The sequence below is a fragment of the Oncorhynchus mykiss genome, chromosome 30 (assembly GCF_013265735.2).
Source record: "Oncorhynchus mykiss isolate Arlee chromosome 30, USDA_OmykA_1.1, whole genome shotgun sequence".
NCBI lineage: Eukaryota > Metazoa > Chordata > Actinopteri > Salmoniformes > Salmonidae > Oncorhynchus > Oncorhynchus mykiss.
In genome coordinates, this window is record NC_050570.1 from 31,706,400 (window position 1) to 31,732,185 (window position 25,786).

At 45.2% G+C, this 25,786-nt stretch overlaps 1 protein-coding gene across 5 annotated transcripts in view; it reads left to right on the plus strand.

Annotated features, from left to right (window-relative positions):
* Positions 1-24,533, plus strand: part of LOC110521715 (AP2-interacting clathrin-endocytosis protein) — a 44,878-nt gene extending 20,345 nt beyond the window's left edge. For 2 of the 5 annotated variants that reach the window (XM_021599511.2, XM_036969476.1), the window contains exons 8-19: positions 1,576-1,672; positions 2,738-2,826; positions 6,503-6,605; positions 8,446-8,628; positions 11,002-11,172; positions 12,075-12,204; positions 13,493-13,554; positions 14,626-15,256; positions 16,562-16,649; positions 17,013-17,149; positions 17,250-19,277; positions 23,254-24,533. In XM_021599511.2, coding sequence (XP_021455186.2) covers positions 1,576-1,672; positions 2,738-2,826; positions 6,503-6,605; positions 8,446-8,628; positions 11,002-11,172; positions 12,075-12,204; positions 13,493-13,554; positions 14,626-15,256; positions 16,562-16,649; positions 17,013-17,149; positions 17,250-19,277; positions 23,254-23,798 — 4,264 coding nt within the window. In that variant the 3' untranslated portion in view covers positions 23,799-24,533. Of the gene's footprint in view, positions 1-1,575; positions 1,673-2,737; positions 2,827-6,502; positions 6,606-8,445; positions 8,629-11,001; positions 11,173-12,074; positions 12,205-13,492; positions 13,555-14,625; positions 15,257-16,561; positions 16,650-17,012; positions 17,150-17,249; positions 19,798-22,118; positions 22,172-23,253 lie in introns of those variants that run through there. The other 3 variants (XM_021599512.2, XM_036969477.1, XM_036969478.1) reach the window with 3 other exon arrangements.
* The last annotated feature ends 1,253 nt before the right edge of the window (positions 24,534-25,786 follow it).

Genomic DNA, 25,786 nt, shown 5'->3' on the forward strand with positions numbered 1-25,786 from the left:
GTGTGGATTCCTATGGGTCGGGAGTGATCAGCCAATTATCAGAGAGCATTATCTTCTTCAAATTGGCAGGGTTCATATGGTTATGAAAATACAAAAATGGTGTTTTCCTGGCCTGGAAAAGTTTTGGAAAATGATCATATCCTGAAAGTTTTTGGAAAAGTCATGGAAATGTATTTAGTAATTTCTGTTAATATAATTTATTTAGGCACCGTTTTTAGATATTTTATCAATCAAATAAAAATCAGCCAGGATCGGAATGACACTAGCACGTCTGTGTTTGTGCGCATCGCATGCATGTGTGTGAGACAAGTGTGCCGTTGCTCAAGGAGCGAGAGACAGTTAGATGTTGCAGCTGCAGGTAGGCCTGGCCTATAAAATATAATTTACGATAGACTAATAATTAGTTAGCCAATTCAAAACATATCTTGTACCCTCTTGTTAACTGTTTACCTATTATTAGCATGTATTAATGTTTTCGTTATGTCCCAAAAACATACCACATTACGCATACTTTTTACATCGAGAAGTACATCGAGATGCGCCAATTGTTGGTCATGGAAATTTGGTGAAAAGTCATGTAGAAGTTATGAAATTCCCATCTGTCAAAATGTGTATTAACCCTGAATTGGGTTGCATATGGTTTGTAAACCAAAGACTAAAATAATATCCAGGAGCCAAGACCATGTTTATACCAGGACATTGGTCCCAAGATCCAGACCCAGTGAGTTGAGACCATGACCAAGGGCCCTTTCTTAAATTGTAAGAACCTCAAGTGGAGTAAACTCGAGTACAGTTCAGTAGAGTACAGTATAATAGAGTAGGGTATAGTAGATAACAGAACAGTAGAATAGGGTACAGTAGAGCACATTATAGACAGTGTTTGGGCTGTTGGAGGGTTGCAGCCCCCCTGCTGGCTATGCATCTCAATACTTTTTCCTTAAGTGTGCACTTTTCCACTACCCACATGGTGGTCCACTGTAGGTGGAACCACAACACCACCTCACCTGTCCCTCTCTCCGTTAGAACCACAACACCATCTCACCTGTCACTCTCTCCCAGTTAGAACCACAACACCACCTCACCTGTCACTCTCTCCCAGTTAGAACCACAACACCACCTCACCTGTCACTCTCTCCCAGTTAGAACCACAACCCAACCTCACCCAGCCCTCTCTTCCAGTCAGAACCACAACCTAACCTCACCCAGCCCTCTCTTCCAGTCAGAACCACAACCTAACCTCACCCAGCCCTCTCTCCCAGTCAGAACCACAACCCAACCTCACCCAGCCCTCTCTCCCAGTCAGAACCACAACCCAACCTCACCCAGCCCTCTCTCCCAGTCAGAACCACAACCCAACCTCACCCAGCCCTCTCTTCCAGTCAGAACCACAACCTAACCTCACCCAGCCCTCTCTCCCAAGCAGAAGCGCAACACCACCTCGCCCCTGTCTCCGTCAGAACCACAACCCAACCTCACCCAGTCCTCTCTCCCAGTCAGAACCACAACCTCACCCAGCCTTCTCTCCCAGTCAGAACCACAACACCACCTCAACCGGCCCTCTCGCCTCTCTCCCAGTCAGGTCGTGTTGGCAGCAGACATGTTGGGTCTGGAGGGACTGAAGGACGTGGTGGAGATGGTGCTGACCAGAGACTACTGCCGCTTCTTCCCCAAGGTAGGTTTCTGAATGTGAGGGAAAACGTCTGACATGTCTGTTTGGCAGGCCAATTTAGCCGACTTGTTTTTGTCTTAATGTCTTAATGCAGTATTGTGTGAAGCACGCAAACACACACACACAAAATCAAATGTTATTGTCATATACACACGATAGGTGTTGTTTTTTACAGGGTCAGCCATAGTAATACGACACCCCTGGAGCAAATTAGGGTTAAGTGCCTTAGTCAAGGCACTAAGACACACCTACAGATTTTTCACCTTGACCGCTTGGGTATTCGAACCAGCAACTTTTCAGTTACTGGCCCAACTCTCTAACTGCTTGGCTACCTGCTGCTACACACGCACACATACACAATAAAAATAAAAAATATTTATATTTTTACATGGCTCTCTTGTGGAGTGTTTTAGCTCTTCCTACCATTGCAGTGCTTCTCTGATCTGCCCTAGCTTGGTCCCAGATCTGTTTGTGCTCTCTTGCCACACTTCACAGGAGTTGCATATACAGCTAAAACAGATCTGGGACCAGCCTAGATCAGTGCTACATCTCCAGAGAGCTCGCTGTAGTCTCATACCAGTCTGCGTCAGGAGGAAAGCCATGTGTATGAACACATTTAGCTGTTTTGGTACTGTTTTGTATCTCACGGGCATTCCTGCACCCTTAAAACAATGTCCCGCTGTGTTCCGGTTCTCTGAACAGCCTCTGTTTCATTACTCTTACCTCATCATGTGCCCAGATACAGTTCATATGGGGTGTTCCGTTCTGCCCACTGCGACAGGCAGCTTCACTTTACCCCGCAGCAGGCACAGAGAGAACTCTCTTTTTGATCTATTTTCACTCCTATTACAAAACAATATTCCTGTGACCAGTGTACGATGTTACTCATCTGTGTGTCAACCGCAAACAGTGTAGATGTGTTTTTGTACCTTTTAGTTTATTAAGGCTTTTATTCGAGATCCTTCACTTGCAAGTACCTTTATAATCCATGTCCAATTGAAAATACGGCCTATCATTAAAAGTCCCGTCACTTCGACATGTTCGTTTTCCCTTTTATTCTTACTGCAGCCTATAGATGGGGTTCAGAAAACCATCCTCGAGTGCCTCTCCCTCACCCACACCCTTGGACTCCAGAGCCTCCACAGCTTGTGTATGAGGTGAGTGTGTGTGTGTGTGTGTATGGAGCATTTTAGAGTGTATTTCTATGGGACATTATATTTTAGTTAGGTACTGTCAGTTTGACAGAGTTTTATCGACGAGGTTGGGGTCAATTCCATTGCAATTCAGTCACTTCAGGAAGTAAATTGATTGGAAAATGAATAAAAATGGACCCCAAGCCTGTTTATCACCTTCAACATCTGTAGTTGTATAAGAAGGGTTTGGCTTAATCTGCATAATCCAGAGCACAATAGATGGAGGAACAGGGTCAACATAAGGTCACCATGTTATGTAGGTCACAATCTATGTAATAGCTGTGCAAAAGTCCCTGAAAACTTCACTTAAATTGCACTAATGCCAGAAACAGTCACCCCTCAGGCAGTGGTATGAATAATGATGGCCTTGATAGTGTTTATGTCTGGTCATTCAGGGCTAACTCTGACATCACCATCTGTGTGTGGATTCCATCTGGCAGTAAGATACAGACATAAAACAACTCAAACGTGGTGCGTGGGCTGAGCCGTGCTGCCTGCCTTCTGCTCCGCTGAGGGGAAAGCTTTTGATGAGTTGTGTGTGTTAGGGGTGTGACGTTTTAAACGAATTTGGGATCGTTAACATTGCAAATACAACTAAACCGAAACTCACACTTTTCTATTAAATGTTTTGATATCACAGTGCAGTTATCACAAAACTACCATTAATAGGTCCCAATCATCATCCAAAAGGCAAAGGTATTTTTTTTATTTTTTAAATACCTAATGTAACAATGCTGTAAGTAGGAGGAGATGTCCAGTAAAGTGTAAAAGCTGCATAAAAATAGAAATGCAACATGCAAACTTTTTCAACGGTTTTATTTAGTTACAGTTAATAGAAGGAAATCAGTCCATTTAAATAAATGTATTAGGCCCTTATCTATAGATTTCACGTGACAGGGAATACAGATATGCATTTGTTGGTCACAGATACTTTAAAAAAAGGGTAAGGGCTTGGATCAGAAAACCAGTCCGTATCTGGTGTGACCACCATTTGCCTCATGCAGCATGACACATCACCTTCGCATAGAGTTAATCGGGATGTTGATTGCGGCCTGTGGAATGTTGTTCCACTCCTCTTCAACGGCTGTGTGAAGTTGCTGGGTATTGGCAGGAACTGGAAAACGCTGTCGTACACGTTGATCCAGAGCATCCCAAACATGCTCAATGGGTGTCATGTCTGGTGAATATGCAGGCCATGGAAGAACTGGGACATTTTCAGCTTCCAGGAATTGTATACAGATCCTTGCGACATGGGGCTGTGCATGATCATGCTGAAACATGAGATGATGGTGACGGAAGAATAGCACGACAATGGGCCTCAGGATCTCGTCACGGTATAAAGCGCTCTGCACGACATCGTTGTTAAGTTGGAAAAATGTCAGAGGGCGACTTGGAGGCGACAGCAGCTAAGTCCTGTATGGCAATACTTTGAGAAGGTAATGAAATTCAAATTTTGCGAGGTGGAATTGAGCTACAGTGGCAATACAGGTCCAATGCTAAAAGAGCGGCACTGTGAGATCCAAACCATTGCTGGCAGCAGTGTGATAAGGGACAGAGTGAGAAAATCACAGCTCTGACTACAGAAATGGTTGCAGTTGTCATGCAGCCATTGTCAAAGGTATAGAATGTTGGCTTCAATGCCCTGATGGCATATCTAGAACCAGACTACAAAATCCCATCTAAAAAAAAAATTGACGGCCGGATGGAGAAATGATTGCTCTGCAAGTACAAAGCGCAAGCTCTCAAATAATCAGATTTGCATCACTGCTACGAGCCATCACATTGACAAGAAGTCGGACATGAAGTACGTACTGACAATTGAGAACATGAAGGAGAAGCACAAAACAGAGAACCTAAAACAGCATTAATACCATTGTTGCTGAGTGGGTGGGGGACAGCAGTAAGGTGAGCGCCGTCTGTTAGGGTTTTCTCTTGTTACCACAGCCACAAAGTCAAGATTGTTTTCATTTATTTTTACATAGCCAAACATGAGGCCTCCCGGGTGGCGCAGTGGTTAAGGGCGCTGTACTGCAGCGCCAGCTGTGCCATCAGAGTCCCTGGGTTCGCGCCGTGCAGTGCGCGCTAGCCAAGGTTGCCAGGTGCATGGTGTTTCCTCCGACGCATTGGTGCGGTTGGCTTCCGGGTTGGATGCGCGCTGTGTTAAGAAGCAGTACGGCTGGTTGGGTTGTGTATTGGATGACTTTCAACCTTCGTCTCTCCCGAGCCCGTACGGGAGTTGTAGCGATGAGACAAGATAGTAGCTACTACAACAATTGGATACCACGAAATTGGGGAGAAAAAGGGGTAAAAATTCAACAACAAAAAAAAGAAAAACATATAGCAGTGGTTATTGTTATAAGGTTATTGTTAGGGTTAAAATCACATTTTAAGTATAGAAATTGTAGAAATAGGCTTTATGACTTTGTGGCTAGTGACGACTGGTAGGTACGTAGCCAGGACTGTGGTAGATTGAACTGCATTGCCTCCTAGTGGTCATATGCAGAACCATATCTGGATTGGGAATTCACGTCATTTTATTTTTATTGATTTCTTCAACGTTTAAACTATTAATAAATGTCAGTTTAAACATTAAGATTCTATTTACATTTGTCACGTCCCTTGTGTGTATGATAGTAATGCGAGCTGAACTGAGCTTATGGCCCTGGGGTGCTGCGATTCACACCCCTCAGGCCTCTGGAGCTAGCCAACCATCTCTGGCCACAACCCTGAGGGCCTGAGGCTGGGACTGAGAAAATGGGACTGAGCAACTGAGATGGCACATCATTCAGTTTCGCAACGACACTGGATCTCATCACTTCTCTCAGTGCCGCTGCCTTAACTAAAAGTTGTTTTATATTCCTAGGATGTGTTTCAAATGGCAACCTATTCCTTATAGTGCAGTACTATGAAGTGCACGATAAAGGGAATAGGGTACCATTTGGAACGTGGCCTGGGAAATTTGGGGCAGCAGGATATTGATATGTAATTGGGAGCTGTGCCATGTTTTTGGACACTTCTGGCTGCTGTTCCTTCCTAGCACCAGGACCAGTGAGGTTAATGAATGAGTCCCAAATGGCATTCGATTCGCTATATAGTGCACTATGGGCTCTGGTCAAAAGTAGTGCACTATAGGGAATAACGTGCCGTTTGGGACTCCTGCCTGTGTCTTATATAGAGTTTGGCAGCTCTCTCTGTGTGATGTCAGGCTGTATAAGTGGTTTGGTTCACGGACCTGACCCGTTTTACTGATGCAAATCACATGCTCTCTCACTGAGTCCAACAATCTCATTAATCCCCACTCACCCAGACCTTCAGCACACAGTCGCACACTGAACATCATCACACACCGTGCACAGTCACGCTGAGCCTTGCTGGATACTCTGTGGATAGTTACTGTATATCAGTGGTTTAGCGTGTACCTAGGCTTGGTCTTGTGCTTAGGGCTGCTGCTTACAGCACATGTACGACCCCCCCTGCCTGTGTGGCATCAAATCCCCGCTCCACCCAACTCAATGTTTTCTCCCCTTCGTTCATACCCGTTTCTATAAAAACACAATTCAAAGGTGTTTAACAAGCAATATGTCAGAATATGTACTGAAGTGACAGGCTCTCGAACACTCGTTTGTACTGTGTGTTACAGGTGGGTGGCTGAACACTATGTGAAGAGCTGGTCAGAGAGACACTTTGCTCTGTTGCCTTGTGAGGTCCAGAGAGCCTGTCTAAATGCTGTGACTGGAGCCATGGTGGGTTATACACACACTCATAAGTCTACACACACACACCCCAACTTCCTCACCTCAATTTCCATAGTCCTTCATGGCAGGCGTGTTCAGGAGTCCAGTATGGATACAGACAGATGTAGCAGGGTAATCCAGATTTAAAATCATTGGATTGGTCTAGTTTTGGCTGGAGGGAGTCCATGACAGGGAGTGTGCAAGTGCACAAAAGGGTAGAGAATTGGGACACAGCCCGTGTCTTTCCCTCGCCTCCCCTGGGTACACCACTCTGGAGCTCAGCCTACTACTACTTCTACTGCTGCTGCTGAGGAGGGCCTGCCTGCTGCCAAAATGTGTTGCATAATTTGGGTTTCCCCCTGCATCGATAGCCAAGTGCAGGGTCGGAAGGAACAACTGTGGTGGGACACAGTAGAGTTGATCAAAGGTGTAAATGTCTTAACAACTGTTAAAGACTGTAAACGTGTGTTTTGTCGTCCATAATATAATGAATTGTGAATTATGAATGATGAGATGCACAGTGTTTCACAAACTATGTTGTATGTGTTGAGAAATGGCTCTACGATAACAGGTCACATAAGAGCCGTAATAACTTCTTCCACAGACTGTGAATGATCAATTATGAGATAGTTGGTGAAACACTTTGTATGTGTGTATGTGGTTGTATGTGTTGTGAGAAAGAGAAATACTGAGTATGAGAAAGGTCTCTAAAATAAGAGATCATAAGAGCTGTAACAAATGGCTACCCAGACTATTTGCATTGCCCCCACCACCCACCACCACCACCACACACACACACTCTTTAAAACCGCTGCTACTCTCTGTTGTTATCGTCTATGCATAGTCACTTTAATAACTTTACCTACATGTACATATTACCTATTACCTCAACTAACCGGTGCCCCCACACATTGACTTTGTACCGGTACCCCCTGTATATAGCCTCAGTACTGTTATTTTACTGCTGCTCTTTAATTACTTGTTACTTTTATTTATTTTTCTTATCCGTATTTTTTTTAACTGCATTGTTGGTTAGGGGCTCGTAAGTAAGCATTCGTATTCGGCGTGTGTGACTAATACAATTTGATTTGACTAGAAATATTGTTCACTGGACTGTGTGTGTGGTTGTAAGAGGGAATGTGCATGCCTACTTCCCACCTGCTTACAGCTTGCTGCCGCTGGCTAGTCCTTGTGGTAAACCGGGAAGCAGCTCTGTGCGTAAGCCTCCTCTTGCCACTACACAGCCTCTCCTTCACCAAAACTTCTACCAGGCCTTCCTCGTGACAACACAGTAACTGGGTGTCTCTGCAGTCCCAGGCGAACTCGGCAGGGGTGCGGTGTGCAGGCCCACGTTATGTGGGCACGCCCTGGCATCGGCCAACCATTGTCCCGCTGCCTGTGGGTAAGTCTGGGAAGGCGAAGGCTAGGGGAGTTCACCCTGAGAGAAAAACAACGTGCTGGCGGCGCACGACAGGCGCTCCCCCGGAAAATTGGAGCTCCGATAGCCTCCTGCAACTGTGAAAGGGTGCCTGTCATCCTGGGTGTCCCCCATGCCACTGGATTCCTCCCTGTCACATTGAAGACGTGCTGTTGGGACATGCACTCTAACCTCTGCACAGGTATCCACCTCTGCCTTGGTGGGGGGAGGAGGGGGGGGGGTGTTGTGAGGTAGAGCGAAAGAGCTCATAAGAGCTCTGATAAAAATAGTTCCCCAGAGATGTAATGTTTTATTGTTCCATCCAGACTGTACAGAGCGCTGGGCTTCTGCTGGGTGTGTTGTGATGTGAAGGAGAGAAATACAAAAGTCTCTCAAATAAGACATAACCGTTACTAATCCTGTTCTATCCAGACTGTACAGAACACGGTGACTCTGCTGTGTGGCAGTGAGCAGTTGCTGGGCAGTCTCCCGGAGGTCAAGTGGGCTAAACAGACAGTGTTGCTGGCTACAGAGCTGCAGGACCAGTGTCTGTCTGTCATTGTCACAAACCTGGCCCAGGTCTCACACACGCAGGCCTTCCACAGCCTACGACGGGTAAGGGAAGACGCACTCATGACAGACACAGGACATGTGGCGGATACACACACCTACACACAACATACACAGAGACTCACAGCCAATTATAAACTGATTCATTTGATCAGTTGTAGATGGTTCATTGTTACTTATTAAATGAGGCTAATGCTATGCACAAAAACTTCATAGTAAACATCCCGCTGGACGCTGAGGCAGTTCTAGATGCAGAGTCACAGTCCAAGAGGTTTGCACTCGTATCATTGGTGTCTGCATACATCATGTAAATGGTCTATTTCATTCTGTGGGTGTCTGTCCTCAATGTGCCAACCCACTGTGTCTGACTCTGCCCTGATAGAAATACGCATTCCAATCCCAATCATTCCACCCTGTTATCACAGATACAGAGCTATACAGCAGTGGTGACAACGGGTTTCCTGAAGGATTATCCTCATCAGCCTCTCTGAAATTGGTCTGATTCAGTTCATGTATTAGCATGGGAGTCTGAGATGTAATTATAATCCATCCTAATGTGTTTGAGCTGTGTAGTGGTCAGTGTACTACAGTGTAGCAATTGTTCTGTACTACAGTGAAATAACCGTTTGGTTGTAAGCAAGGGGTTTCTCAGGGTCTGGTGTGGGGTTTCTCAACTTCATTCACCTTGGGGTTTCTCCACCTCCCTTTCACATACAGTGCCTTGCGAAAGTATTCGGCCCCCTTGAACTTTGCGAACTTTTGCCACATTTCAGGCTTCAAACATAAAGATATAAAACTGTATTGTTTTGTGAAGAATCAACAACAAGTGGGACACAATCATGAAGTGGAATGACATTTATTGGATATTTCAAACTTTTTTAACAAATCAAAAACTGAAAAATTGGGCGTGCAAAATTAGTCAGCCCCTTTACTTTCAGTGCAGCAAACTCTCTCCAGAAGTTCAGTGAGGATCTCTGAATGATCCAATGTTGACCTAAATGACTAATGATGATAAATACAATCCACCTGTGTGTAATCAAGTCTCCGTATAAATTCACCTGCACTGTGATAGTCTCAGATAGTCCGTTAAAAGCGCAGAGAGCATCATGAAGAACAAGGAAACACACCAGGCAGGTCCGAGATACTGTTGTGAAGAAGTTTAAAGCCGGATTTGGATACAAAAATATTTCCCAAGCTTTAAACATCCCAAGGAGCACTGTGCAAGCGATAATATTGAAATGGAAGGAGTATCAGACCACTGCAAATCTACCAAGACCTGGCCGTCCCTCTAAACTTTCAGCTCATACAAGGAGAAGACTGATCAGAGATGCAGCCAAGAGGCCCATGATCACTCTGGATGAACTGCAGAGATCTACAGCTGAGGTGGGAGACTCTGTCCATAGGACAACAATCAGTCGTATATTGCACAAATCTGGCCTTTATGGAAGAGTGGCAAGAAGAAAGCCATTTCTTAAAGATATCCATAAAAAGTGTCGTTTAAAGTTTGCCACAAGCCACCTGGGAGACACACCAAACATGTGGAAGAAGGTGCTCTGGTCAGATGAAACCAAAATTGAACTTTTTGGCAACAATGCAAAACGTTATGTTTGGCGTAAAAGCAACACAGCTCATCACCCTGAACACACCATGCCCACTGTCAAACATGGTGGTGGTAGCATCATGGTTTGGGCCTGCTTTTCTTCAGCAGGGACAGGGAAGATGGTTAAAATTGATGGGAAGATGGATGGAGCCAAATACAGGACCATTCTGGAAGAAAACCTGATGGAGTCTGCAAAAGACCTGAGACTGGGACGGAGATTTGTCTTCCAACAAGACAATGATCCAAAACATAAAGCAAAATCTACAATGGAATGGTTCAAAAATAAACATATCCAGGTGTTAGAATGGCCAAGTCAAAGTCCAGACCTGAATCCAATCGAGAATCTGTGGAAAGAACTGAAAACTGATGTTCACAAATGCTCTCCATCCAACCTCACTGAGCTCGAGCTGTTTTGCAAGGAGGAATGGAAAAAAATGGCAGTCTCTCGATGTGCAAAACTGATAGAGACATACCCCAAGCGACTTACAGCTGTAATCGCAGCAAAAGGTGGCGCTACAAAGTATTAACTTAAGGGGGCTGAATAATTTTGCACGCACAATTTTTCAGTTTTTGATTTGTTAAAAAAGTTTGAAATATCCAATAAATGTCGTTCCACTTCATGATTGTGTCCCACTTGTTGTTGATTCTTCACAAAAAAATACAGTTTTATATCTTTATGTTTGAAGCCTGAAATGTGGCAAAAGGTCGCAAAGTTCAAGGGGGCCGAATACTTTCGCAAGGCACTGTACATTTAGTTATATTTAAATCCTCTACTTTTACTGTGTGCTAATTAATAAAATAACGTGTGTGTGTTTTAGAGAGAGGAGTCGACGCGGGAACCGGCCCTGTTGAAGAAGCTGTGCTCAGCCATACGGGACAGGGTCACGGTGGATAACTGTTGTGACCTGTTCGCCGCTGTGGATCACCTGGCTGGGGAGGAAGACATTGAAGGAGAGACACCCCTGGAGGAGAGGGTTCAGAGGGAGGAGGTGAATACTCACATTCACTCACTCACAGTCCCCCAAACAAAAATCAAGTTATTCCGATTTTGCCTTTTTTATTATTTGTGGACTAAGCATGACGAGGGTTTTCTTCCATTCCAAAGGATAATGGTGAAATGACACAAAGAGCTGTGAAGGGTGAACATTAAAACATTCCCTGCTATGCTCTCTGCCTCTCTCTTCCCTCTTTCACTCACACACACACACACACACACACACACACACACACACACACACACGTTGGGTGAAAGGTAGAGATTCACAGTTCCAGAGCTCCATGATTCTTGTGTAATTACTCCCAGGGGCGTAGAGGCCTGGCTGGGTTTGAGCTGCAGCCAGGGTTAGGCTGGCTGGGTTAAGTCACATGTCCTTACGCAGAATATGGTAGGGTGGATTAGAGTTGGAAAGAGGGAGGGAAAGCATGTAGAGACATGGGAGTGGCCTTCTCTAATCTGCCTCTGTGTTGTGGCCAGTTGTCAGAGGGCGTGAGAGCCAGAGCGAGTGAGAGGAATGGAAAGAGGGTGGGCGTGTTAGACGGTAGTGAGCGAGGGAGGATGTGTATGTGTGTGAGGGTGGGAGAGCGAGAGGACTGAATGGAGGGAGGGTTTGTGTGAGGGAGGAAGCTCTGTTTCTTATAAACATTGAGGCGATGTGGAGGAAGAGGAGGCGGGAGCACAGCAGCAGCCTCAGCTGATGACATCATCCATTTAGCTCAAAGGAGCTCAAGTGGATTCTGCAAGAGGGAGGGAGAGAGAAAGGGGGGGTGATGGTTACCATGGTGATGGGTACTTTAAGCAGCTGCTGATTCGCTCGCTCGCGCTCTCTCTCTTTCCCCCTCCCTCTCTTCCTCCTCCTCCTCCCTCCCCTCTCTCCTTTCCTCTCTAAACCAGCCGTTCAGGCGAGAGATTGGTGCGCTGCGCGCTAGGTTGTGGACCTTCTTGCTCCAGTCATTCTACGCCGTCCGCCACACGCGGGGATGGGAGACCCTGCCCTCCAAGCACAGAGAGCGGATACTGGCAGGTAAGACAAGGGAAAACGGCCATCTTTAATCTATGGGGCTTTAGCTGTAGCTGGGAGATGATCTGATCTGTCCCTCACTGCAGAGGAGAGCCAGAGCTCTCTTCCTCTCGGCTCAGATGTGTTTGTTTGTTCTATTCAACCCAACCACATAGTGATGGTAGCCTGGTCCCAGATCTGTTTTCTGTTTGATCTTGTTTGGCATGACAATGACCATAGGAGATGACAAGCGACAGCACAAAACAGATCTGGGACCAGGCTATAGTGACAATGACCATAGGAGATGGTAAGGGACAACACAAACAGACCTGGAACCAGGCTTCAGTGATGGAACACAGGGTCTGTCTCTGTATCGTTAGAGAGGAAGGAACCAAAGCCCCCCGAGGCATATGTTGTTGCCGCTGCCTCTGGATAACATCACACAATTAATGGCTGCTTTCAGCACATCTGCAGAACAGAACAGAGCACACACAGCCACAACCTGAAGGTTCATCTATTGTTTGGGCGAGGAGGGTGCCGCCTCAGTCTCTCTCACCCCATTTTCAGCCAATCGTAATCCAGGCTAACATGGTAACTGCAGCATACTCTGCATGTTCTGTGTTGTAAAAAAAGGGGCGGGGGTGGATGCTTGAATTTCTCTCTCTTTGTGGTTTTCACACATAATTACATGCATTCTCTGAGAAACGAATGAAGTACTGCTTCGTTTTGACTGTTTAGCTTTGCGATTAATTGAAATGCCTTGCGTGAATGATTTATTGAACTTGGTTTTAGAATTCCACTGACATTCCATACTGATGGAATCTCCCTCTCTGTCTCTCACATAGAGACCCTAGTTTACACATGCATACACACGGCAAGGCACATAGAATGAATATGCATACTGGTAGTTGCATACAGTAATCTAGTCACACATGCCACATCATACACAACCACCAGACTCACACACACACACACACTTGACTACATTCCAGTGCAGCAGTTTGGTCTTGATTTGGAGCATCTCTGGGGAAATGGTAAGATAAGCTGTGAAGTCTCTTCTTGCTCGGCAGACACAGTTGACTGATGTTCCATTGATTAAATGAAAATCTCACCACATCAGGATTGTACGCGTTGTTTCACCCACTGTATCTCATTGAAATGAAAATCAGGAAGCCTGAGGTGGAATAGCCACATTGCAGTATCCTCAATGGACATGTCTTGGATTTGATATTTCAGGAAAGTTGGTATATTTGAATGTAATGGTAATTTAAACATGTTTTAAACCTTGCTTTAATGGTGTTCTCTCCTATAGCTGCTCTTGATAAAGGGGACAGTAGAAGACTTGGGAAAAAGCCTGTTTTTACCAGCTCACAGGTAATGTATGATAAAAGCTGATTTAGTCTCATTTAAAAGCAATTGTTTTATTCCTCTTTTTCGTCGTTAAATCACTTAGTCGGGTGATATGAACCCATCCATAACACCGAGAAACCTGTGTAATGATTATGATATGTGGTTGTGATACCTACTTTAGTTGAATGCACAAATTATACTCTGGATAAGAGCATCTAGATGCTAAATGACACAAATGTGGATGTAATGGCGTGATTATGATCTAGGAGGGTGGCTTTTGGTTTTTGAAAGCCTGTAATCACTTCACACATCACAGAGATGTGAATGGTGGAAAACCTAGAGCCAGCCACACACACACACACACTGGAGGCGACACGTGTGTGTGTGTGACGTGGGTGGCTGAGAGGGGCCCCGCCAACAGCAACTTGACAGATATTGTGGTGCACTACTTTTGACCAGGGCTCATAGGGCTTTGGTCCAAATTAGTGCACTATATAGGAAACAGGGTGCCATTTGGGATGCTATACTTCTGTCGCTCTGCTGACCCCGACACAGGGCTGCTGACGGCTGTCATTTCGTAATTGACACAGAAAGCAATTACCTTTTCAGCCCCTCAGTGATAAATACACAGACCTTGTGTCTTATCAGACTGATGAACTGTGACACAAGGCAGCGAGCACCTGGAAGGATGTGATGAGGGCCGGGGCTGCTTTTGTTTTACAAGCCTGAGTATACAGTATAGCTCAGTAGCTTGCAGGCATCCTCAGCAGTATTATTCAATTCTATTCAATTCCATTTCATTTGAGTAATTTAGCGGAAGTTCTTATCGCGATCAACTTAGTCATTCAGTCCATTGATTCAACTAATGTAGGTTAAATAACAACGTATCACGATCATTACAAGTAAAATATTCTTAGCCAGTATCTACAAAATCTGGCTAATCAGTTTCTAGATAGCGTGTTAATTCCAGTTTAGGTCGGACTTCCTTCTCGGTATTTAGCTGTTAAATCGAGTCCGTAGACCACTATGCCATTATTTTAAATGATGTTGTGTGATTGGAACTTTTCCATTCAAACCTCTCTCGTCTATTTTTAGCAGCCAAGGGGTGTAAGATGCGCCTCAGGTCCTGCAGCTCCGTGTGAGAGCCCTCCTGTCCACAGGGCCAATCGGGTCGTCAGGAACACAGGAACAGGAAGTTGCACTACGGCTGCATCATCACCCACCATGAAGTCAGACGGGCTGGGCACGCCAGTCCTCCCAGCCACCACAGAGAGAGGGACTAACGCTACCAATCCTGGAGACAGTGACCCATCCAGGGCAAAGAACGGCAAGACCAAGCAGCCAGGCGACCACCGAAGCACCACGGCTAAAGCCAAGACTACAACCTCCGCCACAGTGCTCAACGGTACAGCTGGCCCAGGGGGGGCTAGGAAGGAGGTAGCCACTGCTAACGGTGCCAGGGGTTCCCCGACTGGAGGTAAAGGGGCTAAGGACCAGGACAGGAGGCCTAACCCTGGAGCCAGGCCCAAGACCTCTCCTCCAGGTACCACCTCCACAGCTCAGGCTAGGCCAGGGAAGCTGCAGAAGAGTACAGCAGGGAAGGGTGACTCTTTACAGGGGGCAGACAGCAGCACAGCCCACCCCGCCACCACCACCCCCTCCACATCAGGCAGTGCCTCCCCTGACAACAGCTCCGGAAGCCCACGCAACAGCAACGCCATCCCAGGTCTGGTCTAACATTCAACGTTATTAACTTGCTCCCCAGTGTGCAAAACTAGTTGAAAATACATCATAATGACGTTGTAATGACGTTCAACTTGTTTTGCCAGCTGGGTAACTGTAATTTCCAGGTTTTAACATCCAATGTTATTTACTTGCCTCCCAGATGGGGAAAAATGGTTGAAAAGACGTCATGAGGATTTTGTAATTACGTTTTAATGACGTTGTGATAATGACGCTGTAATAAAGTCATCCGAACCAGTTTTGCCAGCTGGGTTAATTCACTCATTCTTTTTTCTTATGATGACAATAATTATATTTTATGGTAGGAAGTTAGAGTATCTGAAAAATTAGCTTGACGCAGAAATAGTTGGCAGCAGGTTTTGTGGAAATAAGTAGCAGACTGATTTACATGAGTTATGCTTTAACCCTGAGGTGTTCTAGAGAGAAGGAAGAGAATACATTGAAGTAGAAACACATTATATACAGTAGTGGTGTGCATGAATATGAATCAAGAAGCACTCCTTTCTTTCATGCATATTAATCAGTTGAATGTAGAACCACAGAAATAAATATCCCTATGGGTAGCACAGCCTGGCAACAGACACCCCAAAAAGCCGCAGAGCTGAAGGTCAAAACCAACATAGCTCACACACAGGGGTGAGACCAATTTATTTCTCCACACCCAGTCTGGTCCAAGCTCCCGTGGTGACGGTGTATGCTCGTTTGGAGAAGGAGGGGAGTTGTGTGGTGTGTAGACTGATAGCAACACCCTCTGTCTGTCTGGGGAACTGGGCCTCAGCCGGCCTGTCTCTCTTTTTCATACAAAAGAGAAGAAGAGAGAGTCGGAGTGCCATATGCTCTCCCTCCCCCTCCCTCTCTCTCTCTAACAAAACCAGTCATCCCTATTCACCTACTCTACTCCAGCTCTATCAGTTTTATTGGCCCTGATTATGCATTATTTTGGCTCTGGAGTACAGTACTATTATCAGCTCCTAGCCTTTAGCTTGCTGAATATGAATAAAAAAAACACTAATTGTTTGTCAGATATTGACATCCCTGTTAGCTCTCCCTAAAATGTAATCATTGGTGTACTTTGTTTGAGAATTTCTTTAGAAGAATGTGCATTTCTCCCCTCCAAAACAATGTCTGTTTATTGTTGCACTCTTCTTCCCCACTAAGCTATATAACTAAACGAATCCTATTCCTCCTCTTAACTGCTCACTTAGAATGAGGGGTTTTCATTTTCCAACAATACATATCAGTGTTTTGGTGCAAGGTTAAAGCACACTATAACAATCCTGTGTTTTAGGTCTTAAGTCAAAAACACAGGCTAAACTTCTGACCAAATCTCCACTGACGAAACCCCCCCAGAAAACAGACACTGCAAAGACCAACAGGTAAGCAGCATTGCACCCACAATCAGAACCTCCTACTTAGATAGAAGACCATCCCTGAGAAATGGTAGAAAAAGCTCTGCTGCCCCCCACTGTTATATTTTGGTAGTTGCTAGTCCATACAGAGATAGAGATGGATGAAAAAACACAGTGCTTGTTTATGCTAAGGCCTTATGAGGTTTATGAGCTTTTGTCCCTTAATGGTATCAAGCCCATAATGTATTGATTGTTGTTATTTTCCTAAATTACAATATATATATTTTTACAATTAAAAATAGCTTTCATTTCTGTGAGTGTCAGGCTTAATTTTCTGCTCTCTGGGGCTGTGTATGCTTTTGATTTGATTGTCTTTTTAATCTCCCTCAGCCCAACCAATAAGCCCAGCGCTAGAGAGGCCAATAAAGCCAAGCCTCCCTCTATAGGAAGAGCAACAACTAGAGGAACAGGAGCCAGAGCAGACACGAAGGGAAGGAGCACACCAACAGGCTCCGCTGAGAACCATGGTGCGTGCGTGTTTGTGCCAATACAAATCCTAACATCATCTCACTGTGGGCCAAATGATTGAAATAGTCTTCCCTTTTTCTTGTTTCGCCTCTCATGAAGTCTCTAGACCTGGGTCCTCCCTGAGTGCCAGAAAGCATGCGTCTCCCAGGAAAGAGGAGGATAAGGATGGTTCTAAAGCCTCAGCAGACAAAGCAGCCAGGAAGACCACAAAACCCACGCCAGCTACCGCAGCCAAATCTGCTTCTAAACCAACAAAATCCAACTCTAGCTCTGCTCCTTCCAAACAGCCTCCGCAAGCAATGGCCAAATCTGGACCTAAGCAGAAAAGTACCTCTGAATCTCCTACAGAGAAAGCCTCCCCAAAGTCAGCAGGGCCAGTTAAAAACTCTTCCTCCTCTGTCGTTTCTTCTAAAAAGCCTGCAGCTAAAGAGAAAGAGGGATATAATGGTAAGACCTCTGCGGAGACTCAACAGGCTAATGACACTGGTGCTGAAGCAGAGAGGGTCTCCTCCCATTCAAATCCCAGGGAGGCGACCTCCGAGCCAGCAGCAGGATCAACAGAGCAGAGCCCGACACATAACAGTATACTACCATCAGGCCCCCAGGGCCTCGGTGGAGGAGAGGACTCCCTCTCCTTACCCCTGACCACCAGCCCTAAGCAGAGTCCCCAGAAGTCTGCCAAACAACCAGGTAAACCTAACAGCACAGGAGGAATCAGAGCTCTGTCCAGTCAGCCACCAGCAACCAACCACATCTCTCAAGGGAATGCTCTTGTAAACGGAGAGCCTGCTAAGCACACAGAGGGAACACACACATGTAAACACACTCCTGGCTCAACCACAGATCTTCCCCTGGACACCCCGAACCCAGGCAGCCTGAGCAGCACAGATAACCCTCTAGAGGACTCGTGGAGTGGCCTGCACCACCAGGTCAGCCCTGAGTCAGAGTCCGGCAGCGCCACCACCTCCTCAGACGACATCAAGCCCCGCTCTGAGGACTACGATGCCGGAGGCTCGCAGGACGATGTGGACGACTGCTGCTCCAACGACCGCGGTGGAACCAAGGGAGGCGGAACCATGCGTTGCCATGACTTCCTGGGCCGCAGTAGTAGTGACACGAGTACGCCCGAGGAGCTGAAGATGCTGGACGGTGGGCTGCGGGTCGAGGTGAGGCTGAAGGGGCGCGAGGTTGAGACCACCAGTGAGGAGGAAGGGGTGAGGCGACGGCCACGCTCCTGGCTGAGCAGGGACAGAGAGGAGGTCCCTGTTGAGGAGGAGGTAGAGAAAGTGGAGGCCACTGTTACAGTGAAGCAGGTCCCCGACAGCCAGCTCTTCTCCTCCGATGAGTCGGAGGAGTCTGAGGAAGAGGAGGATGAGGAAGAGGACGAGAAGTCAGAGGTGGAGGTTCTTCCTTGTCATCATGCCCCTCTGCCTCCCGTTGACCCATCCCCTCAGTTCCAGGGCATTATCAACTTGGCCTTCGAGGATGGAGCTGACCCTGACCAGGACAATGAGCAGCAGGACTACCAGTCAGCCTCTAACTTCCGCCGCTCTGTTCTGATCTCTGTGGACGAGTGTGAGGAGCTGGGATCAGAGGAGGGCGGGGCGCAGACTCCACCCCAGCAACAGCCTGACGACCCCCTCACACCCTGCGAAGTCTTCGAGAGTGACCCTCCTCCAGCCCCTCAGTCGGCCCCCAACTCCGTGTCTCACTCTGGGGAGCACCTGGCGTCTGACCTTCCCAAAAGCACACCTCAGCAGGAACAAGGTACCGAGCAGGAGTCCAACACCAAACCCATTGTTTTCCTCACTGAGATCCAGGATCCTCTGGTAGATGACCATAACCCCACCAAGGTTGAGGGAGTAGAGCCCAGCCCTGGTTGCCCTCCCCTGGATCCTGACCTCAGTGACCTGCCTCCCCAGGAGCGGGAGAGACCCTGCCACCTGGACCTCCGGCCTGCTGAACAGTACAGCAACGGAGGGACACCACGCAGGAACCCCTCAACCAAGCCTAACCAAGCATCTGTACCTGCAGAGAGCAAGAGAGCAGACTTACATCTAGACTTAAATTACCCTCAGCAGACAGGGGAGTCTCCTGCACATGCAGCTATCCCACAGTCCCCAGCAGGTAATGTATACTAATCTACATTTAGGACCCCTCCGAATTTAAACCCTAAAACCAAACCCCTCACCCATTTTCCTTCCCCACCCAGCCAAACTCCATCAGTCAAGGCATAGTTAGTTAGTTCACCCTTTGCAAGATACAATCTCCTCTGTCTCGTATGATATAATGCTCGGACTACTCATTTGCATCATGAAACGTACACTTAGCTATCCCATTCCTCTCAAAAAGGATATTATGCAGATTATATAACTAGTTCAAATTCAATGAGGGGATCATTTTTGTATATGCCCATATAGCTAAAACCTTGCTATCATTACACAAAACATCTGTTTGTGTACTAATCCATTGATTTGAATTTGCAACACCAATTTAAAACATGGAGATTGGTCAATCAAAAAACATGCAGGAGTAGTTTAGCTATAATCAGCCTAATGATTCAACTTTTTCAGAGGCATTCTGACCCTGACTACTCAGATTACATATGAAAAGGGGGGGGGGGGGGGGGGCGCTATGTTAATGTCAATGCGAAAACTGACACTAAATTATTACGTTTCAGTCCCCAAATGGCACCCTATTCCCTTTATAGTGCACTAGTTTTGACCAGGGCCCATGGGGCTCTGGTCAAAATTAGTGCACTATGTAGGGAATAGAGCGCCATTTGGGGACCAAAACGTAATAATTTAGTGTCAAGTACTATGCCATGTGTTGGTTATAAACCACCTGCCTTGTGACAAGGTGTGGCGGATTGACTTAGGCCTAGTTGTACCGATGCACTTTGATGTACATAAAAATGCAAATAGGCCTATTCAATGATTTTTCGTTGTTTATTTTATTGAATGCCATGAACTCCAGCAGCTTCTGGTCTTTGTCAAGCCAATAAGATAATAGCTGATGATATTATTTATTGGGATTGATGTCTTTATAATTTGTGTTTTATGCAAAAGACATGCAGCCAAGCTATGATTTTTACTACCAAATCAAATCACATAATAATATGGCCATTTGATTTAGAAGGTAAATCCCAAAATATCTGTATTGTACTATGGACCACAGTACTAAGCTGTCACGATGACCAGATTGCTTTTGAGAAAGGTTTAGTCTTATGTCAATCTACGTGTTACCTACCTACAGGGAGCCTTACCTACCCAGGATCGGCTTGTTTTTGTTGTAATTTGTCAGATCCTCCTAGCCTGTGTCTGTTCCTCAGTCTGCTTATCTAGTAAAGACATCTGCATGCCAGTAATACAAGCCATTTCTTGTCTGTCTTTTTATTTATTTCACCCAATATTATTGTGTTTGTATTTTTTTTTACTAGTTTTATTCTGTAGTACTGGTTTGGTTCAATAGCCTTTGTGTGGTGCTGCCTGGTAGCCTTCTGTGTGTAGTGTGTCTAGAACAATCTTTATCTTCCATAGTTCTGATATGTCTCTCTTTTTTCACTCATGTTATACAGAAAATCCTTATGCTATTACTTAGTTAGGGGTTTACATCTGAAATGGAACCCTATTCCCTATATAGTGCACTACTTTGTGCACTATATAGGGGATATGGTGACATTTTGGATGCATACTAGGTAGGGGGTATCCTAGAATAAAACATGCCAATCTTGTTTCTGCTGTCAACAGCGATAAGTGGACATTTTTATGATATTTTGCCAGTACCGTCGTGGCCAAAAGTTTTGAGAATGACACAAATATTAATTTTCACAAAGTCTGCTGCTTCAGTGTCTTTAGATATTTTTGTCAGATGTTACTATGGAATACTGAAGTATTATTACAAGCATTTCATAAGTTTATTTTATAAGGCTTTTATTGACATGTACATGAAGTTGATGCAAAGAGTCAATATTTGCAATGTTGACCCTACTTTTTCAAGACCTCTGCAATCTGCCCTGGCATGCTGTCAATTCACTTCTGGGCCACATCCTGACTGATGGCAGCCCATTCTTGCATAATCAATGCTTGGAGTTTGTCAGAATGTGTGGGGTTTTGTTTGTCCACCCGCCGCTAGAGGATTGACCACAAGTTCTCAATGGGATTAAGTTCTGGGGAGTTTCCTGGCCATGGACCCAAAATAATCAATGTTTTGTTCCCCGAGACACTTAGTTATCACTTTTGCCTTATTGCAAGGTGCTCCATCATGCTGGAAAAGGCATTGTTCGTCACCAAACTGTTCCTGGATGGTTGGGAGAAGTTGCTCTCGGAGGATGTGTTGGTACCATTCTTTATTCATGACTGTGTTCTTAGGCAAAATTGTGAGTGAGCCCACCCCCTTGGCTGAGAAGCAACATGGGGGTGGCATGGTCTCAGGATGCTTAACTGTTGGCATGACACAGGACTAATGGTAGCGCTCACCTTCTCCGGACAAGCTTTTTTCCGGATGCCCCAAACAATCGGAAAGGGGATTCATCAGAGAACATGACTTTCCCCCAGTCCTCAGCAGTCCAATCCCTGTACCTTTTGCAGAATATCACTGTCCCTGATGTTTTTCCTGGAGAGAGGTGGCTTCTTTGCTGCCCTTCTTGATACCAGGCCATCCTCCAAAAGTCTTCACCTCACTGTGCTTGCAGATGCACTCACACCTGCCTGCTGCCATTCCTGAGCAAACTCTGTACTGGTGGTGCCCCGATCCCGCAGCTGAATCAACTTTAGGAGATGGTCCTGGTGCTTGCTGGACTTTTTTGTTAGCCCTGAAGCCTTCTTCACAACAATTGAACCGTTCTTATTGAAGTTTTTTATGATCTGATAAATGGTTGATTTAGGTGCAATCTTACTGGCAGCAATATCCTTGCCTGTGAAGCTCTTTTTGTGCAAAGCAATGATGACGGCATGTGTTTCCTTGCAGGTAAACATGGTTGACAGAGGAAGAACAATTATTCCAAGCACCACCCTCCTTTTGAAGCTTCCAGTCTGTTATTCGAACTCAATCAGCATGACAAAGGGATCTCCAGCCCTGTCCTCGTCAACACTCACACCTGTGTTAACGAGAGAATCACTGACATGATGTCAGCTGGTCTTTTTGTGGCAGGGCCGAAATGCAGTGGAAATGTTTTTGGGGGATTCAGTACATTTGCATGGCAAAGAAGGACTTTGCAATTAATTGTAATTCATCTGATCACTCTTCATAACATTCTGGAGGATATGCAAATTGCCATCATACAAACTGAGGCAGCAGACTTTGTGAAAATGAATATTTGTGTAATTCTCAAAACTTTTGCCCGTGACTGTATAGACCTCTTATTTAGTGATATTGAAGCAGTGTTTATGATAGAAAGAAATTGTATATAAAAACAAATGGGAAATGTCAGAGAAAACGAGTGTGCGTACTTCCTTTTGTGCTACAAATGAAATCATTTCTGCCTGCATTTAGATTGTTGTTACAGTATAATAATCATATCTGTACAATACAAAAGGTTTGTTCAATAGTTAGAGACCTGCACGGTTTACTTCTTCAAACATATCACTGGTGCCTGAGCAAACGGAGTTATGCAGAGTTAGGCTAACTAACCAGCGCTGGCAATGCAATGCATGGCTTACTGTGTTAATTACTGCTGGATAAAAGAGACACATCCAGACAACTACATCCCTCTGTGCTTCACCTTTTAAGGCAGCTGTGCATCCTCCCTGTCACCCACAGTCCAGGTCAGTGATTACTCGTGATTTATACACCTGATATAAATGTACAGTATATCAACAATATCATATCATAATCCATTGGTCTGTAACGCAAGTACCAATGCAATGGTGAAACGAGCCCCCCCCCCCCCCCATCTCCTTGTAGAATACAGGCCATTGCCTGATCCAATCATTGATTATTAAATGGTTAAGAGGACACAGTTGCATTAAGGGGGAAACTTTAGTCATGTTGATGTTGGGATGGTATTGGAAAGAAGTGACCAGAAGAATGCCTGTGTAATGACTATGGACTTATGGAAAGCTGAATCGTTAAGTCATTGTGCAGTATTGTCAATTGTTTTTAGGGGACAATGAGGGACATTGTGACAGATTGGATCAAACAACAACCCCGACCTGTACACAAGACCGCCGCCCGTCCAAAGCCCTCTCTCCCATCTACGAACTGGACGTGGGAGAAGCCTTTGAGCACCTCAGCTCCTCGGACAACATCAAGGACAGGAGCAGGAGCAGCACAGTGGGGCAGGAGGAGGAGGAGGAGAATGATGAAGGTTACAATGAGGAGAGCAGTAAGTTTGCAGAGCGTGACTGGAGCATGCTGAAGCAACTCCTCTCAGACCAGGAGTCCAGTCTGGGCATCATAAATCCAGTCCCTGAGGACCTGAACCTAGCCCAGTATCTGATCAAGCAGACCCTGTCCCTCTCCCGGGACTGCCTTGACGCCCAGCAGATCTTCCTGCCCCACGAGAAGGAGACGTTTAAACGCTGGGCGGAGCTCATATCACCCCTGGAGGACTCCACATCTAGCATAACTGTGACCAGCTTCTCTCCTGAAGACGCTGCATCGCCACAGGGGGAGTGGACCATTGTGGAGCTAGAAACGCATCACTGACTGATTGATGGCTTTAAGGATTAAAGAGACACTAGCCTCTTAACCTCTCTCTGGATTTATCAACTATACTGTACTAACCTTTTCTTGCCCAGGGACCCCCTCCCAGGCAAACCGGCGACCCCCCCCTCCCAGGCAAACCGGCGACCCCCCCCCCCCCCCCCCAATCATAAGTTAGATTATTTTGGGGGCTGACCGCTGCAGTACCCCGGTTGAATACCGCTGAACTATACAACACTTCTGACTGCATTTAGGAGACTGACACTGCTACAGTACTGTCTATCAGGGAGCTGTTACACTTTGTCTGGACTTTTACAACATGTCTTCTGTCTCTCTTGACAACTACGGTACAACAATTCTTCCGTTTTATACCTTGATTTCATTATGTTTGATTCCTCTATTTATTTACTGCTTTTTATGCTGCTTTTCATGGGACTCTTGAGGTTGTTTTGGACTCTCAAGCTGCGCTTGTTTGTTTGCATTCAGTCCATCACCTTCCTTTATATCCTTAATACTTAATGGACTGAGAGTTTAGACACATGAGCTGTTGTGCATGCAGACATTTTTTTGTATGTTTACTTGGTGTTTGCAACATTTAGAAGAAAATAAAAAAAGCTTTCTTTCTCATGCTCTTTAGTCTTTATGATGGTCAGACAGTGGAGTTTCACAGAAACTAGAGAACATGTTGGCTTTACATTAATTGTTGTATATGAAAATAAAAATGTGTGCTTCTAAATACAATGGTTTCATTGATTGTTTTTAGTTTGGTGACAGTTGATTCAAATACAATACTCGATTTATTTTAGAAAATGAAGAGATCATTTGTGAAATGATATCGATTTTTATTGCACATGTCCGGTTAAAATGAGGGATACACTTCAAAAGGAATATTTGAGCATTTGTTACTGTATCTAATGCACTAAATATAATCACCTTTTGGCATTGGTGTAAAGTACTTAAGTAATACTTTAAATATTTTTTACTTAAGTTGTATTTTCGGGTATCTGTACTTTACTATATGTTTTTGACAACTGTTCCCTTATACCCAAAAGTACTTGTTACGTTTGGAATGCTTAGTAAAATAGAAATATTGTCCAATTCACACACTCGTGTCTGTAAAATAAATATTGATAATGGGAAGAAGTGGAGGGCGCTCAACGAACGTGAGTCGAGGTGCAATCAAAAAAGTTCATAATAAAGGAAAAAGCGCAACGCGCGCTTCGGCTCCTATCGTGAGTAAGCGTTGCGCCTTTCATTTTCAACAAATATTGTTTAGCCCACCCATCTATTTGTCTCTGCCTCCAAATCGTCTTCCTAAAAGGTACACTATATCCTATATGCAAAACGTAGCTCACGAGAAAGTGTCCGCTGTTACCAATGTTGTTGCTTCAAGTTCAGGCTGCCCTGCTTTACCTCCTTGCCCGTCCAAATGAAATATTGAAATAATGATCATTAATTTGACCAAAACGCGCACGGGCAGAAAGAGGCGTCAATGTCAGATAAAGCCCTCCGAACAAGCGAAACAGCGCCCCTCTGAGCTAGCTGTGACGCCTTCAGTCACTCTTAAAGGGCTGTCGTTTTTATTACAGGTGAATAAAACAGAAATTAAAATAAAAGTGTTGTTTCCTAGCAATGTTGTTATATTGTACTGGAACTCATTTCAACCAACTATAATTTAATGGGTTCCGTTAAGAAAAAAGGAATAATAGGATTCTGATTGGGGTCAAACAATCCTACAATATTTATCAAAAACGTATAGGATCCAATCTGATTACTGTTGCTTTCAAAAAGGGAAAAAGTAGTTCAATAGGGTTCTGATAAAGGTGATACACAATCCTATAGGATTGCGAGAGTCATATAGGGTCCAATAGGATTACTTTTGATTCCCAATAGGAAAAAAGTGGTCCAATATGATTCTGACACAGGTGACACAAAGTCCTACAGAACTGCGAGAATCCTATAGGATTCTATTGGAATAATCGCTAATCCTA